The 19,635-nt window shown below is 42.2% G+C and overlaps 1 protein-coding gene across 2 annotated transcripts in view; it reads right to left on the reverse strand.

The window, feature by feature from the left end:
- Positions 1 to 516: 516 nt before the first annotated feature.
- Positions 517 to 19,635, reverse strand: part of cwc27 (CWC27 spliceosome associated cyclophilin) — a 50,543-nt gene continuing 31,424 nt past the window's right edge. The window contains exons 12-14 of one of the 2 annotated variants that reach the window (XM_055874991.1): positions 13,996 to 14,102; positions 13,550 to 13,662; positions 517 to 1,234 (exon numbers count right to left, since the gene is read on the reverse strand). In XM_055874991.1, coding sequence (XP_055730966.1) covers positions 1,072 to 1,234; positions 13,550 to 13,662; positions 13,996 to 14,102 — 383 coding nt within the window. In that variant the 3' untranslated portion in view covers positions 517 to 1,071. Of the gene's footprint in view, positions 1,235 to 13,549; positions 13,663 to 13,995; positions 14,106 to 19,635 lie in introns of both variants that reach the window. The other variant, XM_055874989.1, reaches the window with a different exon arrangement.

Here is a 19,635-nt window from a genome sequence, read left to right on the forward strand (position 1 = left end):
TGCTCATTCCTCACCATAGTCAAGGGTTTTCACAACACATTCTGGGAGGATCTCTCTCAGTAGTTTAAAGTAACTTCCTCTCATAATCTTCTTTCCTTAATCTCAAAAGCATACGGTGTCGTGCTGGTTTACTCTCCATCTCAGTAGTTGCCCTTCTTGCATGAACAGTCACACTTGTCTTTGCTTACCAGTGCTGACTTTGCTGATAGCAGCTTTACTAAGGACCTTTCTGTTGCTTACTATAACTTTGATGTGTGGTTGTCTCACCTAGCTACCTTAAGATGAATGCGCTAACTGTAAACCGCTCTGGATTAGAACATCTGCTAAATGAGTCAAATGTCAAACGTAAATAGTCGAAGTTGGGTTCCTCTCCCCGTCTCCACGGACAGTAAACAATTGGACATCCCAGTGTGTATCGTCCATGTTGCGCTCACCTGCCCAAGCCAATGGTTGAGGAATTCTTAATACAGCGAACGCAGAGAGGAATACAAACACAGCTGCACACATCAAAAGGAATTTATGTCTTATGACAAAGGTCATTTATTATCAGTACATGTTCACAACATTGGTCATCAGACATGTTGACATCAATGACTTGGACCATCATCCATCACCCTACTTTGCCTGGATACCTGGGCATTTCTCAACATTTCACCTTTACTTTCCAAAACTCCCGCAATCACAACATACAGTACTGTATGACAGAAAATGAACCTATTCTTGGGAAATGTGGGTTCACGTTGCAGTTCAAAATGATACTATGTCTTGATGATGGATAGTTTTAGATTAGCTATAGCTGTCAGGTCATGTGCGTTTCCCTTTTATGAGGGATAACCCTGATGGGCTGAAGTCACATTAGCCCTGTGTTAGCCATTCCCTTCACCGTTCAGATGTGAATGGATTCCAACAGCTCCTCAGAAATAGCTTTGTTTGGTTGTTCATGGCATTCCAAGGTTCAAAGTTCACTCAGGAGAGACAGTTGTTTTTGAAGTGGTAGGTTAGAGAGGAAGAGAGGAGAGGCTTGGTCAGTCACATGGCTGGGGATAATCTCCATGCCTAATCCCTGACCCCTCACCTCTTGGACTTCTTCTCCTTCATGATCTTCTTGCTCTCCTCTCTCCGCCGTTTGTTGACGGGGTTTCGTGGGTCGGAGATCTCAAACGTGTCTTCGTCCTGCATGTTGGCATCCTTGACTTTCCTGGTTTGCTCGTCAAACTGGAGAACATGGGCCATCCTAAAATCAGAGAAAGAGGAGGTTCAAAGAACAGCAAATACAGCACTGTGATGTCAACTCAGTAAATCACATCTAGTGATATGGAACTCTCCATCTGTTCCTCTCCATCAATTCAAATAAAATCACATTCCCTTTGAAGCCGGTGTTCTGTCACAACAGGCATTTATGGTATCAAGATGCCATGGTGGTGAGTGATGGCATTGTATTGATGGTAAAGGAACAGGCTACAACACAGCAACACGTGCCCTTATCACAGTGTAAGAATAAAAACATGGACCAAAATACAGGGTTGAAATGTTCCGTTCTCTTCGGGAAGAGCAGGAAGAGGATGGAGCGGAAGATGAGGAGGAGGTACGTGATGAGGAGGAATAGGAATAAGAGAAGGAAGATGACTGATATGCATGTGGAAGCATCCTTGGCTGTTCTTTTGTCCTTTGTGGACTTGCAGCAAGCAGCACCTCCGCAAAACAGAGAAAAAGGGAGAACGGCGGAATCTGAAGATATTGTTCGGTTTAAAAAAGCCAACTGTCTTTATGATTCAGCCTCTATCAACACTTTGACGAAAAAAACCCTGACACGTTACCTAATAGGCCAAGCGTGTCAGTGTAACAGTTATCGATCAAACTCCCAGTATATAGATACAGTGAGAGCAGGAATTCCCGGGGAGACAGCAGAGTGGAGAGAGAGGACAAGAGGGGTGAGGCAGGTCACCGGTGTCCATCACGCAGACACATCTGCCCGGCGCAGAGGAATTTGCGCGACATGCATAACGCTCTGACAGTGTCTTGACCCACCACACCTGTTTGGAGGGTTCTGATAAAGGCCATGCGTTACCAGGGGTCACGGAGCTGCAACCCCCGGGGAATTAAAAACAAGATAAAAGGGAAGATGCTATAACCAATTCACAGAAGCCGAGAGACGGAGACAAAGCCAAACCAGACGAAGAGCTTCAGGCCCAAATCTCTTTGACTGTTTGCGCTATTACAGTGATGTACTACTATTACAGGTAGTTAGTTAAAGCCCTATCTTGTCTATTACAGTGATGTACTACTTTTACAGGTAGTTAGTTAAAGCCCTATCTTGTCTATTACAGTGATGTACTACTATTACAGGTAGTTAGTTAAAGCCCTATCTTGTCTATTACAGTGATGTACTACTATTACAGGTAGTTAGTTAAAGCCCTATCTTGTCTATTACAGTGATGTACTACTATTACAGGTAGTTAGTTAAAGCCCTATCTTGTCTATTACAATGATGTACTACTATTACAGGTAGTTAGTTAAAGCCCTATCTTGTCTATTACAGTGATGTACTACTATTACAGGTAGTTAGTTAAAGCCCTTTCTTGTCTATTACAGTGATGTACTACTATTACAGGTAGTTAGTTAAAGCCCTATCTTGTCTATTACAGTGATGTACTACTATTACAGGTAGTTAGTTAAAGCCCTATCTTGTCTATTACAGTGATGTACTACTATTACAGGTAGTTAGTTAAAGCCCTATCTTGTCTATTACAGTGATGTACTACTATTACAGGTAGTTAGTTAAAGCCCTATCTTGTCTATTACAGTGATGTACTACTATTACAGGTAGTTAGTTAAAGCCCTATCTTGTCTATTACAGTGATGTACTACTATTACAGGTAGTTAGTTAAAGCCCTATCTTGTCCGAATCTGCCATATCTATCATTTTTACTTGGCGGGAAGGTTATTATTCCAGCCCCAAAAACCTACCTTTTAAAAAAAAAAAATATTATTATTTTTTTTTACAAACTCCCAGGTCCTTTGATAATATTTATCTAGTGTGAATCGTCATCCCTGTGTTTTGAGGGATATTACAGAGTTTTACAGTGATGCACCCAGTTTGGGCAAGAACATGAGAACAAATTGATGCAAAGAGCTATGTACAAAGTGCTACAAAGTGTTATGCAAACAAAGTCCTATGCACATAGCCTACAGATGAGTTCTGTTTTGTCATATATCAACATTCCCAGTGACTATTTGTCTTTTTTAAAAGATTAAGTAAATGATAGTGCGCCAATGAATTGATAAATTGCCGAATACATCAGTTAACTAAATTTCTGAATACAGTTCATGGTTCTTATTGATGCTATTTATACTTTCTCCTAACTGAAAGCCAATATTAGGCTATTCCTAGACAAGTTTAAATACACTACATGGTCAAAAGTATGTGGACACCTGCTTGTTAAACATCTCATTCCAAAATCAAGGGCATTAATATGGAGTTGGTCCCCCCTTTGTTATAGCAGCAGTCTTCACTCTTCTGGAAAGGCTGTTCACTAGATGTTGGAACATTGCTGCAGGGACTTGCTTCCATTCAGCCACAAGAGCATTAGTGAGGTAGGGCACTGATGTTGGGCGATTAGGCCCCCTGTTCAATGGGGTTGAGGTCAGGGCTCTGTGCAGGCCAGTCAAGTTCTTCCACACCGATCTCAACAAAATATTTCTGTATGGACCTTGCTTTGTGCACAGGGGTATTGTCATGCTGAAACAGGAAAGGGCCTTCCCTAAACAGTTGCCACAAAGTTGGAAGCACAGAATCGTCTAGAATGCCATTGTATGCTGTAGCATTAAGATTTCCCTTCACTGGAACTAAGGGGCCTAGCCCGGACCATGAAAAACAGCCCCAGACCATTATTCATCCTCCTCCAAACTTTACAGTTGGAACTATGCATTGGGGCAGGTAGCGTTCTACTGGCATCCGCCAAACCCAGATTTGTTTGTCGGACTGCCAGATGGTGAAGCGTGATTCATCACTCCAGAGAACACGTTTCCACTGCTCCAGAGTCCAATGGGGGCGAGCTTTACACCACTCCAGCCGACGCTTGGCATTGCACATGGTGATCTTAGGCTTGCGTGCGGCTGGTCGGCCATAGAAACCCATTTCATGAAGCTCCCGATGAACACTTCTTGTTTTTACAAAATTTTACGCGCTATGCGCTTCAGCATTCTGCGGTCCCGTTCTGTGAGCTTGTGTGGCCTACCACTTCGCGGCTGAGCTGTTGTTGCTCCTAGACGTTGCCACCTCAAAATAACAGCACTTACAGTTGACTGGGGAAGCTCTAGCAGGGCAAAAATTTGACAAACTGACTTGTTGGAAAGGTGGCATCCTATGACGGTGCCAGGTTAAAAGTCACTGAGCTCTTCAGCAAGGCCATTCTACTGTCCATGTTTGTCTATGGCGATTGCATGGCTGTGTGCTCAATTTTATACACCTGTCAGCAACGGGTGTGGCTGAAATAGCCAAACCCACTAATTTGAAGGGGTGTCGACATACTTTTGTATATATAGTGTATACATAGTGGTTTAGATGGTACAATAAATCTCTACACATTGCTTGTTTTGTAATATAAACGGACATTAGGCAAACTATTAGAAATTTAGCAACCAGGAAATGGCGGAGCGATTCCTGCATATTTCAACCAGTTTAGCTGGCAGCCGTTTTGCACCGTTCATGCCTAGAACAGCCTCCAGTCTTCCATCATAACAGTATATATAAAGAAGAAAAAAAAAAGATTTACAGGGGGCAATTTCATAAAAACGAATCCCGTCCGAATCGGACAATGGAAAAACAGACAAGCTGGGGTATTACTTACATAATGAACGTTCTATAGTAATAGAATATAAGCCAACTTATTGCCATACGAGTTCTGCTGTATGGTCCTAGGGACAGATCCCCTTTAATCAGCCACTAAGATCACATTGAAATGTGTGTCCTCCTTGTATGTGTGTGTTGGATGGCGTGTGTCTGAGTGTGCACTTGAGTCTGTATGCGAAGCTAAGTGTACAGTATGAGTGTATTTTTGTCAGATGGCTTGTCTGTGTGTGTCTATGTGTGTGTGTCTGCCCATGTGCTTCGGTGAAGCATGTGTATATAGCGGTCCTTGGTAGCTCAGTTGGTAGAGCATAAAAACATCTGCTAAATGGCATATTATATATACACTGAGTGTACAAAACATTAAGAACACCTTCCTAATATTGAGTTGCAATCCCCCCCCCCTTTTGCCCTCAAGACAGCCTCAATTCCTCGGGGTATGAACTGTACAAGGTGTCGAAGGCGTTCCACAGGGATGCTAGCCCATGTTGACTCCAATGCTTTCCACAGTTGTGTCAAGTAGGCTGGATGTCCTTTGGGTGGCGGAGCATTCCTAATACACACGGGGAACCGTTGAGCGTTAAAAACCCAGCAGCGTTGCAGTGCTTGATACAAACCGGTGCGCCTGGCACCTACTACCATACCCCGTTCAAAGGCACTTGATTATTTTGTCTTGCCCATTCACCCTCTGAATGGCACACCCACACAATCAATGTCTCAATTGTCTCAAGGCTTAAAAATCCTTCTTTGGCCTGTCTCCTCCCTTTCATCTACACAGATTGAAGTGGATTTAACAAGTGACATCATAGCTTTCACCTGGTCAGTCTATGTCATGGAAAGAGCAGGTGTTCATAATGTTTTATACACTCAGTGTATGTGTTTGTATGTGTAGGGCTGCACAATACGGGCAACATATCTAATTGCAATTTTTGTACCAAATACTGCAATTTTACTTGCGTATATAGATCAAAACACTTGGGAAAACTGTTGGAATCATAGACATGGAATGATCATTCTAATTTCATGGTTGGAATACTGTGGACACTTGGAATGCAGTTTAGGTTGGCATGAAAACGAATGAAGAAAAATATGGGAGGAGATGGTTGTGACAGAGTAGGAACCAAAGTGTTGGTCAGTGTTTCCCAGGCGACCCTAATTAGATTTAAATAGATATGTACGTTCAGACAAAGATGTTAGAACATTCTTCACCTTGTCCTCTCTGATTAAGAAACAAGCTGTTGCACCACGGGTTTCGGCCTGTATTAGAGTAAAAGTTTGCTAGCAAGATTTGCCGTATCTCACAGGACTTAGCTAGCAAAAATGTGTTTCAGCTCCTAATGCTAATTGTTAGCTAGCTAGCTGGCTAGCTAAATCCAGTGAGATACGGACACATTTGTAGCTTGCTAAAACCAACTAAGCAGCGTGTTGCAGAGAGCAAGTTACACAAGCGAATAATCAAATATAGAAATGTGGATTTATGTTAAGAAGCAAAGTGGAACGCTGCCTACTGCAGTTCTTGTTTGGAAAAATCTGTAGACTGCACGCTGTGGTTTGGTCAATGGAGGCAGAGTGAATTCCCGAGCACAAGGAGAGTGACATGGGGGCGAGGCTTGAAGTGCGTGGGATTGGGAAGCAGCCTTAAGGGAGGGAGAATCGTGCAGCCTTATGTGTTTGTCTGCCTTTTAGTCTGCCTGGGTACATAGGTAAAGCATGTGTGTGTGCTCTGCAGTCCCCCCTCCTGTGTTCATGTGAACTGGGCAGTAGTAGTGACAGCTCATCCAGGATGTCATGGTGGCTCTACTCTGGCAGACTGAGGAGTCCTGCAGTGCGAGGCGGACCGCTACCATAATTTGTCTAGCAGCCTCAGTGATGACAGGAACACAGCCTCATTGCCCAGACTACAGAACAGTGTGTGTATGTGTGTGTGTATATGTATACACACAGTGACTTCAGAAAGTATTCACACCTCTTGACCTTTTCCACATTTTGTTGTGTTACAGCCTGAATTTAAAACAGATTAAATTGATATTGTGTCAATCTACACACAACACCCCATAGTGTCAAAGTGGTATGATGTTTTTCTATATGTTTGCAAATTAATACAAAATTAAAAGCTCAAATGTCTTGAGTCAATAAGTATTCAACACCTTTGTTATGGCAAGACTAAATAAGTTCAGGAGTAAAAATGTGCTTAAGAAGTCACATAATAAATTGCATAGACACACTGTGTGCAAAAATAGTAACAAGATTTTTGAAAGACTACCCTATCTCTGTACCCCACACATACAAGTATCTGTAATGTCCTTCAGTTGAGCAGTGAATTTCAAACACAGATGCAACGCCAAAGACCATGGAGGTTTTCCAATGCCTCACAAAGGGCACCTATTGGTAGATGGGTAAAAAAAGAAAAGAAGCAGACATTAAATATCCCTTTGAGCATGGTGAAGTTATTAATTACACTTTGGATGGTGAATCAATACACCCAGTCACTACAAAGATACAGGTGTTTTTCCTAACTCAGTTGCTGGAGAGGAAGCAAACCACTCAAGGATTTCACCATGAAGCCAACGGTGACTTTAAAACAGTTACAGTTTAATGGCTGTGATAGGAAAAAAATGAGGATGGATCAACAACACTGTAGTTACTCCACAGTACTAACCTAAATGACAGGGTGAATAGAGGTGAAAATTAAAATACATATTTATTCCACTTTGTAGCAACAAAATGTGGAAAAAGTCAAGTGGTGTGAATACTTTCTGAAGGCACTGTATATGTGTATGTGTGCCAGGCTCTGGGCTCCCACCATTCAGCGCTCCAGTCTGCTTATCAAACCCACTCTCTACCCAGAAGCCTCAGAACTCAGAAGCCTTTCCTCTATTTGTTTTTCTTTCGCTTTCTGAAAAGAGGGAGGAAAGAGGGGTGGGGGGTGGGGGTGGGGCGACAGAGGCTCTATGGCTGGCTTCTTGGAGTGAGAGTGTGTGTGTGTGTGTGTGTTAGCAGAGCGATCTAGAAAGTATAACGTTTGTAGACCCAGACGGAATAGTTTACAGTCCCCTGGCCCAGACTTGACTTGGGGAGTCTGACCTGTAGTAACCCAATAGTTCCTGTACCAGAGCTCGCAGAGTGGCACAGACATCCTACGCTAGTGCGTGGCTGGCGGGTGTTGTTCTAGATTAGGTCTGCAGCCCAAATGACACCCTATTCCCTATATAGTGCACTACTTCTTACCAGAGCCCTGGGCACCATTTGGGACCCGGGGTGCCTTTTGGGACACAGCCTGGGACTGCTAGGCTACTGTGCCCCTGTCTTCCCTCCTCCTCCTGTCTCATACCTAGCTGGCTGGCGGGGGCCAAACAGTGAGACTGAGCTGGGGGCCTGGCTGGCTGAGACTAATAGCAACTACAGGTTTTGTTATTCTAAATCTCTCACACAGACACTTTCCTCGAAGTTCAAACACATGGGATTCATTTCAGCCCTCTGACTCTCTCTCGCTCTCTATATATTGAGGTCTGAGAGAGAGACTCAGAGGTCTGTTGGTGAAAATCAGAATGGGAGAGGAAAACACGATGTAAAAGCTGATTTCCTGACTGTGGCTCTGTCTGCCCACTGAGGGAAACGGCAGAGAGACCAGGCTCTGCAAACACACACACACTGCTGTCTTCATTGCCTTCAATAAACTGGTATATCTGAAGTATTGGCACGGCGTCAGGTGCCAATACACAGACACACGTCCGTGTTTTAACTCCCAGCAGGAGCCGCTCCACAGGGCAATGTGTTAGCTAGCTTGTTTCCTGTAGGCTGGAGCCCTCCCTCCCTCTCCCTCCGTGTCTCTGCGTCTCGCTCTCAGTGAGTCGTCAGTACTGCGGTGAGGCTCTCTGTTCTGGTCAGGACACAGCAGGACGTTGAAAACACATCAGCAGAGAGGAGAAACGTCAAAACACAATCCATCTTGAGGAGGTAATCAAATTGAAAAATAGAACCGAAATAGACCATAAATGTGACCGGCCGGGGGAGAAAAAAATGGAATTCCATATGCATCTGATTTGTCTGACAGAAGGAGCGTTGCGAGCCAACAGACTACAGTAGTGAACAGTGTCCTCCTAACTGTAGTGTACATCACATTCAGCCTGCACACACTAAAACCTTAGAGAAACATCCCTATACTTCCCAATGTGCTAGTTTCTTACACAGTGGCAACTCAATGTTGTCTTGTGTAAAACACAGATTAGGGACACAGACAAACCCTTCATTCCTGGTGTAAGGCCTAGATGGTAGAGAAAGTGGCATCCACTATTACTGTAGAGCTGTGCCGAGGGTCGGGAACGGCCTTTACAACACACACATCTGTACTCATGAAGACACACACAGGTAGTCGCACCACACACACACACACACACACACACACACACACACACACACACACACACACAAAATGAGCCAAGCCTACTAAGACAAAACAAGGTATGTCAAAGTAAAGAGAAATAAACATGCCCATGTTAGAGCAATCCTTTCACCTGGCTGGCAGTCTGTGTTTCTGAGAGTACGGAAACTAAAACCTAAGGCTGGCACCCAGGCCATAGCTACATCTACAGTGTGTTCGGAAAGTATTCAGACCCCTTGACTTTGTTCAATTGATTATACACACTTTTTCCCTCATCAATCTACACACAATACCCCATAATGACAAAGCGAAAATAGGTTCAGAAATGTTTGCACATGTAGAAACAAAATAAAAAACAGAAATGCCTTATTTGCATAAGTATTCAGACTCTTTGCTATGAGACTCAAAATTGAGATCAGGTGCATCCTGTTTCCATTGATCATCCTTGAGATGTTTCTACAACTCGATTGTAGATCACCTGTGGTAAATTCCATTGATTGGACATGATTTGGAAAGGCACACACCAGTCTATATAAGGTCCCACAGCTGACCATGCGTATCAGAGCAAAAACCAAGCCATGTCAAAGGAATTGTCAAAGAGCTCCGAGACAGGATTGTGTTGAGACACAGATCTGGGGAAGTGTACCAAAACAGTTCTGCAGCTCTGAAAGTCCCCAAGAACACAGTGGCCTCCATCATTCTAAATGAAAGAAGTTTGGAACCACCAAGACTCTTCCTAGAGCTGGTCGCCGGGCCAAACTGAACAATCGGGGGAGAAGGGCCTTGGTCTGAGGGGTGACCAAGAAACCGATGGTCAGTCTGACAGAGCTCTAGAGTTCCTCTGTGGAGGTGGGAGAAACTTCCAGAAGGAAAACCATCTCTGCAGCACTCCACCAATCAGGCCTTTATGGTAGAGTGGCCAAACGGAAGCCACTCCTGAGTAAAAGGCACATGACAGCCCGCTTGGAGTTTGCCAAAAGGAACCTAAAGTCTCTCAGACCAAGAGAAACAAGATTCTCTGGTTTAATGAAACCAAGATTGAACTCTTTGGCCTGAATGTCACGTCTGGAGGAAACCTGGCACCATCTCTATCTACAGTGAAGCATGGTTGTGGCAGCGGGACAAGTCTCTGAATCCTTGAGTGGCCCAGCCAGAGCCTGACATTGAACCCATTTGAACATCTTTGGAGAGACCTGAAAATAGCTGTACAGCAACGCTCCCCATCCAACCTGACAGAGCTTGAGAGGATCTGCAGAGAAGAATGGGAGAAACTCACCAAATACAGGTGAGCCAACCTTGTAGCGTCATACCCAAGAAGACTCGAGGTTGTAATCGCTGCCAAAGGTGCTTCAACAAAGTACTGAGTAAAGTGTCTGAATACTTATGTAAATGTGATAGTTTTTATTTTATAGTGTGTACGTAGTGCGTACGTAGTGCGTAGAGCCCTGTACATCACTGGGGCTAAGCTTCCTGCCATCCAGGACCTCTACACCAGGCGGTGTCAGAGGAAGGCCCTAAAAATTGTCAAAGACCCCAGCCAAAAAGTAAAGGGGTCTGAATACTTTCCGAATGCACTGTATATAATCTAGAGCCGTCAGAGTGTGTTGATCCACTGTATAAAGTTCAACAGTGTGTCAAGTCGTTAAGGAGCAGCTCCTCAGGCCTGTGTTATGACTGGCCATTAACAGACATAACATATCTGTTACAGGATAGGGGGGGAGGGGGGGGGGGGGCGGATGGATGGTGGATGGGCTGCTCTGGCTGGCCCACTAGAACTGGTAACAACAGTAGGGCTCGTCCTGAATGGCACCCTATTCCATCAATGTCATGACGTTGAATCAACGTGGAAAACTGGTTGGATCTGCAAAAAGTCCTCGACGTAAGGGCATTTCCGTCTTTTCATCCCCAACTTTTAACCTAAATCCAATGACACGGTGCCATTTTTTGTTGATTTCAAGTTGAATTCACGTTAGTTTGACAACTCATCCAAATGTAAATCAAAACTAGATGTTGAACTGACTTCTGTGCCCAGTGGGACACTTTGCTTAGGACTTATTGCAAGTAAGGCTGTTCTCGACTAAAAAAAAATCTTGGTTGACCGAGAGTCATCCTGACAGACCATGTGTGTTTGAATAAAATCAACTACATATGCACTGAGCTTGTTTGGTGCTTTAAGCACACGGTTTGATTAAATAATGGAGACACAAAAGTGACTCAAGAAAGAGCCCGATGGTCACACTGTGTTAAAAATAGTAGCGAGACCTGCGTGCATATTATGTGTGACCAACAGGTGCTGTTAGATGACAGTATTATTTTTCTGCCTGTTGGGAACAGTGTAAACACTAAATAAATTGTTAGTAATACCAGTCTGTTCTAACGAAAAACCTTTGTAAAGCCTTTATTACAGCATAACAAAAATCTAAAAATAGACGAATCTGTAAAATTGCTTTATCCAACATATTGCTGTTGTATATTAAACAAACAAAACAGGCAAAAGAAGCAAGATCTGTCATATTTATGTGACTAGTTTCAGGAAACTAGGCGTATGTCGCGGGTCACTACTTCACAGGAACACATTCAAAATGTTCAAACTCACATTCAAAACATTCAAAATCAAAATGTGTTTTTTTGGGCAGAAATGCTTTCTGGAACATGTGAACTTTCATGTGCCTTAATAACAAATGTGTATGCCACCTGTAAATACGAATACAATTGTTAAAATTATGAGCCTAGTTGGTTTAGCCACTAAAGTAAGCAACCTTCACGCTAGCTATGATTGGCTGAGATAATGAATGGCTGGACATGCCGAGACATGAGTTCGGATTGGTCTGCCATATAACACTCTTCTGTCTATTTAAGCTGGTCAGTATTTGTAGGTAATCCTGCTTTAAAAATATATATATATATATTGTGTAGTAGAACTGCATAAGTGTTGCTCTCCATTATCATGATTTGGGATTATGGTTCATTGTTTAGCTAGGTACATGTCTTATCAAAAGACTCCACTATGCAAGTATTAATTTCAATAGAATGTCACTGCTAGCTACATTTTCAGATATTACACGTTTCTAATTTGGCAGAAAGTAATTTTCATTTCAAGTTAAAGTGTACTGTTAGCTTGCCAGCTAACATTAGCTGGCTGGCTCGCTAGCTAACGTTACGTGTATGATCTTATTATTCGTATCTCAGAGCCATTTGCTTTGCTAGTTATAGCCTAATGTTAACTAGCTAACATTGAACCTGGTTGGTTAGCTACCTGCAGATTAATGCAGGGTAGTAACATCATGAGTTAGAATTATGGTTCATTGTTTACCTAGCTAGCTATTATGGTTCATTGTTAACCTAGCTAGCTGTTTGCAAGTAACCATTTCAATAGAATGTCACTGCGACAACTGTTGATAGACGTAGCTAGTAAATTCGCTCTGGCTATCTACTCCGATTTCAGAGCACTCTCGTCCGAGAGAGCGCAGAATAACTGACGAAATTTACGAACTCTCAACACCTGTTAAATATGGCCGGTGTCAGTAAACGTTGACAAAAAAAAACGTAAATTGTTGCAAGCTCTGGATAATATGAAAACAGCCTAACCAGCTCTGCTAGAGCGAGTAAAATGGTCAGTGAGCTATTCTCTCATTTATGTCTGGAAGTACACTAACGTTAGCCAGTTAGTTTGGGTGCTTGACTGATGTTGTTAGGACCGAACGCTCAGATGAACCCTTAAAGAGAGTTTGTATCGCAACTAAAGTTGCATAAATAACTCTAAATGATGCATATAGGAGGAACTGTTTCTTTGTTAAACGCTCAACAGAATAGTCGCTTGTGCTAACTTCCTCGTAAATCGTTTGGGAAAAATATCCTTAATTTATTCAGCTATGTTCAATTGTATTCTTCTTACCATAAAATAATATAAAATAATGCCACAGGAATTATAAGCAAATATTGCCTGCTAAATTAACTAGTGTAGCCCACAGCCAGAGCAGGGTCTAACATAAGGACGACTCAGAATATGCTATTCTGTTCTTCTGAAATAGGGTACATTTTCTTCAAATCATGTTTCTTTAGACCTGCCTAAAATAAATAATGGTTTTATTGTGATGGTGTTGGCTATATTAAATGGATTTATTGAACTTTTTCAAATGTAAATGTTCCAAAGGTTCACATCATTGGCTTGTAGGCTATGTGTGGAAGCCCGGAGATGCTAAATGTCAGGGATATTTTATGTTAATTAACGGTCAATTACCTTGAGACCGGCAGTCATTTGCATGACAATCACCGTCTGACAAAATATCATGACCGCCAGAACGCAGACCATAACGTACCATCCTTTGTCGTCGTCCTCTGCCAGCTCCTCTGGGGCCTCCTCAGGGGCCTCGGAGGTCTCAGTGATGGCTGAAGACAGCTTGGACTTGAATCGGTCCAGCAGCGCCATTGTCTACAAGACAATCAGCTTAACGGTCACTGGGAGATCTGGGTCACTAACAAAACAAAATCTTAAGATCTAACGCTCATCTAAGTCTTAGACTTTCCCCTCAACCCCGTTGTATCAAGAAAAAAATGCACTGCTGGTCATTTATATGCGTTTGACGTCATCAACACTCTATAATCCCAGAGCTCCAACTGACCTCAATGAGGACCAGTATGAAAATGTACGCACTAACTACTGAAAGTCGCTCTGGATAAGAGCGTCTGCTAAATAACTAAAATGTAATATGTGTAGAGACTAAATGACAGCTGACACAGTTTTGAGTAATGACTCCTCTGTTACCTGTGCTTCTCTGCTGGATCCCTTCTTCAGTTTCTGTTTCCTCATGTCTTCATATTTCTGCTTGCCCTCCAGGTACTCCGCCACCGCTTCGCTGCCTGGCTTCTTCTCTTCTAGAGGGACACAGTAAGGTACTAGTTAGTTAACAGTCAGTTAATTGTTAGTTAATAGTCGGCTAGCAAACTTTGATATACTAAGGCATTGCCCCGCTGTCTGTCTGACTTTTTGTCTTCTACAGGAAGTTAATACAGTTAGTTATTTAGCAGTTCATTTACAGTTAGCCTAGTTAATGTATCACATTAAGCAGTGACAATAGCAAAAAACACTCAGACACAATACAGAGGAAAAAACATCCAACATGTAAAAACCATCTGAAGCTCTGCGTCGTCATTAGTAAGAGATAGCTCAGAGAGAGGGACCCGTCATCGGGTCACAGTGACAAACACAAACTCAATTGATCTGATTTGAGGGAAAGATCCACTACTGCATGGCTAACAGATCCAGCAGGATGACTGATGGGCTCCAAGTTTAACAAGGAAACCCCTTTCTTCTGCCATGAGACCCCTCTCTTTCTGCTCTGCGTCAGAGCCAGCCACATCCAACATAGTGTAAATGTTCCCAATGAAAAAAAAAAGAAGAAAACGTCTGAATTCTTCAACTTCAGCCTTGAGACTGGATAGAGACTGCTCAGGGAAAGTATACCTCTGGGCAAGGAGGGTTTAAATGAGAAAACCAAGTGGCTCTACATTTTGCCTCAAATAAGTGGATATACCTTTTATTATTCAAGCACAACAATACTTACAAAGGCACAGTAGTAGGTCTACTTAATACTTTAATTCGTTATCTGTACACTGAAATTAACCTTAGTAATTTGCCAAGTGAGGATACAGAATACAACATCAAAACACTGTAGAATGTAGTGCCCTTAATCCACCACCATATTTTACATTTACATCCTTATTTTGACACCAAACCCACCACTAGTGTGGTGACCAAAGAGCACTAATTTCATGTCATATGACCATATCACCGTTTCCAGTCCAAGTGCCAATGCCTTTTAGCAAACTCCAGGCATTTACATTTGCTGGATGACAGGAAAAGTGAGTTCTTTGGCCACGCACACCAGTGGTGGGTTTGGGGTTGAAATAAGCATGCATAAGCAGAAATGAACCCCATACATACTGTACAATATGGTGGTAGATCTTTAATGTCCTGGGGCCCTTGTCAAGGTCAACGGCATCATGAGCTTTAACCAGTAACAGCACATTTTAGCCCGAAACATAGTTGCCTTTTCCTGGAGGCTGAAACTTGGCCGCAAGTGGATCTTCCAGCAATAACCCCAAGCACATATCACAATTCCTAAAGAAATGGTTAATTGATCCCAAAATCACACCCTGATCTGTTTCACCTGTCTTTGTGCTTGGTCTCCACCCCCTACAGGTGTCGCCCATCTTCCCCATTATCCCCTGTGTTTTTATACCTGTGTTCTCTGTTTGTCTGTTGCCAGTTCGCCTTATCTTGTCAGGTCTTACCAGCGTTCTTTCCCGCCTTCCTGTTTCCCTAGTTATTTCCTAGTTTTTCCTGGTTCTGACCTTTCTACCTGCCCTGACCCTGCCTGCCATCCTGTACCTGCCTGACTCTGACCTGATCACGAACCTCTGCCTGCCCTGTGTTTCTAATAAATCATCTGAGAACTGTACTATCCGCCTCCCATGTCTACATATGGGTCATCTCCTGAGTCGCGATAATCTCAGTCTGCGGACTTGAACACTATTGAAAACCTGTGGTTGGAATTGAAGAGGGCAGTCCATAAGCGCAAACAAAGGATATCAAGGATATGGAAAGATTATGTATGGAGGAATGGTCTAAGATCCCTCCCAATGTGTTCTCCAATCTCATGAAACATTTTAAAAAGGCTCAGTGCCGTTATCGTTGCAAGGTTAGGTATTGAAAACAGGGGTGTCAATAACCCCCCCCTATTAAAAATAAATCTATTTCTCTGAGCAATTGTATTAGTATTTTATTTATCCTTTATTTTACCCAGGTAAGTTGACTGAGAACACATTCTCATTTACAGCAACAACCTGGGGAATAGTTACAGGGGAGAGGAGGGGGATGAAAGAGCCAATTGTAAACTAGGGATTATTAGGTGACCGTGATGGTTTGAGGGCCAGATTGGGAATTTAGCCAGGACACCGGGGTTAACACCCCTACTCTTACGATAAGTGCCATGGGATCACTAACACCCCTACTCTTACGATAAGTGCCATGGGATCACTGCCCTGGGGCTTTGGGATATTTTTTTAGACCAGAGGAAAGAGTGCCTCCTACTGGCCCTCCAACACCACTTCCAGCAGCATCTAGTCTCCCATCCAGGGACTGACCAGGACCAACCCTGCTTAGCTTCAGAAGCTAGCCAGCAGTGGTATGCAGGGTGGTATGCTGCTGGCATACAAAATAAAATATTATAATTTTCAATTTTTTTGAAGCATACAATATAGCTTAGTATTTGTATTATTTATTTTATACAATCTTTTTTGCTCATCTTTATCAAGGGTGACAATTTTGGACCTGACTGTAGATCATGGATCAAAGCGTTCCAACACTGTTTCCATACTAGGTCAAAATCCACATGCAGGCCTTGGGAGTGAAGGAGAATCTCCAAGCAATTCTATAAGCTAAAGTGGGCAATCTGCAGTTGAAACAATAAGCTGAGGGATGGGACTGAAGAAATGTAACCACTCTCAAATTCATATACAAAGCTATGGATGCAAGGACTGATCATCCATGATATCAAAATGATATTTTTAACAATGTTTGAAGGCTATATAGTATGCTTACATTTACTTTATTGACAAACATTGGAATAAAACAAAAACATGTGGGGTTCTGATGGGGTACGACAGTTAAACTAAGCTCATGAGGAATTTATTAGCAGTGATGTAAAGTACTTAAGTACTATCTTTAGCAGTGGTGTACTACTTAAGTAGTTTTGGGGGGTATCTGTACTTTACTATTTATATATTTGACAACTTTTACTTTTATTTCACTACATTCCTAAAGAAAATGATCTACTTTTTCTCCATACATTTTCCCTGACACCCAATTCAAGCACTACTTCTCAAAAGCACATCCCTGGTCATCACTCCTGCATCTGATCTGGCAGACTCACTAAACACAAATGCTTCATTGTAAATCAAATAAAAAAGACAATTGTGCCGGCTGGTTTGCGGAATATAAGGAATTTGAAATGATTTATACTTTTACTTTTGATACTTCAGTACATTTTAGCGATTACATTTTCCTTTTGATACTTAAGTATATTTAAAACCAAATACTTTTAGACTTTTACTCAAGTAGTATTTTACTGGGTCACTTTCCCTTTTGAGTCATTTTTTATATTGGTGTCATTAAATAAGTATGACAATTGGGTACTATAAGTTAAATTCTTCAATAATCAAATGGGTACATATCATTAATTTGTTCTTCCAATGGTTCATGTCTTTGCTTTGACATATTTGTGGAAATGAACCGTTCCCGACATGAAATAATTTGAAAGCTTTGCTGACTTATGTGACTGACTGGGGAGGGGAAGTGCAAGGCAAGCATAAGCAGGGCTCTGCCAAAGGTGCTTCCACAAAGTATTGACTCAGGGGTGTGAATAATGAGATATTTCCATTTTCAAGAAATTTGCAAAAATGTCTAAAAACAGGTTTTCACCTTGTCATGATTGGGTATTGTGTGTAGATGGGTGAGCAAATAAAAACATCCCTACCTAGTTCATCTGCACACTTATTTCCACAACAGCCCTCTGATGTCACAGACTGAGATGGCAGGCAGGCAGCCTCAGTCACCTGGCTTCTGGAGTTATGGTAACTCTGACTCGCGGGTAATGTCCCCAGGCCCCGACAAGACGGGACACACAGAGGGGACAAAACAAACAACGTAACGCGTCACAGACATACCTCCTGCGTCTGGGCCTGTCATCTATTAAGAGCTGCCATAGTACTGTACGAACGCTGCTGGCTGGAACACTGGGCCATTGTCTGAGAGAGGCTGGTATGTTTGCGACTTGATCATCCAGAGGGGAGAAATGGTATTCAGCACGTATTACACAAGTATGAGGCCTATTCTTCAGAGCAATTTTAAAAAAACTAGCTCATCTTGAAATCATGATACTGTAACTGTACTTCACCTTTTACTACTTGGTGTGTATTAGAGGTCGACCGATTAATCGGAATGGGCGATTAACTAGGGCCGATTTCAAGTTTTCATAACAATCGGAAATCGGTAATTTTGGATGCCGATTTTTTTACACCTTTTTTTAACTAGGCAAGTCAGTTAAGAACACATTCTTATTTTCAATGACGGCCTAGGAACGGTGGGTTAACTGCCTTGTTCAGGGGCAGAATGACATATTTTTACCTTGTCAGCTCAGGGATTCAATCTTGCAACCTTACGGTTAACAAGCCCAACGCTCGTGAGGCAGGTGGGTTAACCACCTGCCTCACGAGGAGCCCGCCTGTTACGCGAATGCAGTAAGAAGCCAAGGTAAGTTGCTAGCTAGCATTAAACTTATCTTATAAAAAAAATCTATCAATCATAATCATTAGTTATAACTACACATGGTTGATGATATTACTAGTTTATCTAGCGTGTCCTGCGTTGCATATAATCAATGCGGTGCGCATTCGCGAAAAAGGACTGTCGTTGCTCCAACGTGTACCTAACCATAAACATCAATGCCTTTCTTAAAATCAATACACAGAAGTATATATTTTTAAACTTGCATATTTAGCTAAAAGAAATCCAGGTTAGCAGGCAATATTAACCAGGTGAAATTGTGTCACTTCTCTTGCGTTCATTGCACGCAGAGTCAGGGTATATGCAACAGTTTGGGCCGCCTGGCTCATTGCGAACTAATTTGCCAGAATTTTACGCAATTATGACATAACATTGAAGGTTGTGCAATGTAACAGCAATATTTACTTAGGGATGCCATCCGTTTGATAAAACACGGAACGGTTCCGTATTTCACTGAAAGAATAAACGTTTTGTTTTCGAAATGATAGTTTCCGGATTCGACCATATTAATGACCTAAGGCTCATATTTCTGTGTGTTATTATGTTAGAATTAAGTCTATGATTTGATAGAGCAGTCTGACTGAGCGATGGTAGGCACTAGCAGGCTCGTAAGCATTCATTCAAACATCACGTTTGTGCGTTTTGCCAGCAGCTCTTCGCAATGCTTGTTGTCGATGTGTTCCTGGTTCGAGCCCAGGTAGCGGCGAGGAGAGGGATGGAAGCTATACTGTTACACTGGCAATACTAAAGTACCTATAAGAACATCCAATAGTCAAAGGTATATGAAATACCAATCGTATACAGATAAATAGTCCTATAATTCCTATAATAACTACAAACTAAAACTTCTTACCTGGGAATATCGAAGACTCATGTTAAAAGGAACCACCAGCTTTCATATGTTCTCATGTTCTGAGCAAGGACCTTAGCTTTCTTACATGGCACATATTGCACTTTCTTCTCCAACACTTTGTTTTTGCATTATTTAAACCAAATTGAACATGTTTCATTATTTATTTGAGGCTAAATTGATTTTATTGATGTATTATATTAAGTTCA

The sequence above is a fragment of the Salvelinus fontinalis genome, chromosome 21 (assembly GCF_029448725.1).
Source record: "Salvelinus fontinalis isolate EN_2023a chromosome 21, ASM2944872v1, whole genome shotgun sequence".
In the NCBI taxonomy this organism is placed as follows: domain Eukaryota; kingdom Metazoa; phylum Chordata; class Actinopteri; order Salmoniformes; family Salmonidae; genus Salvelinus; species Salvelinus fontinalis.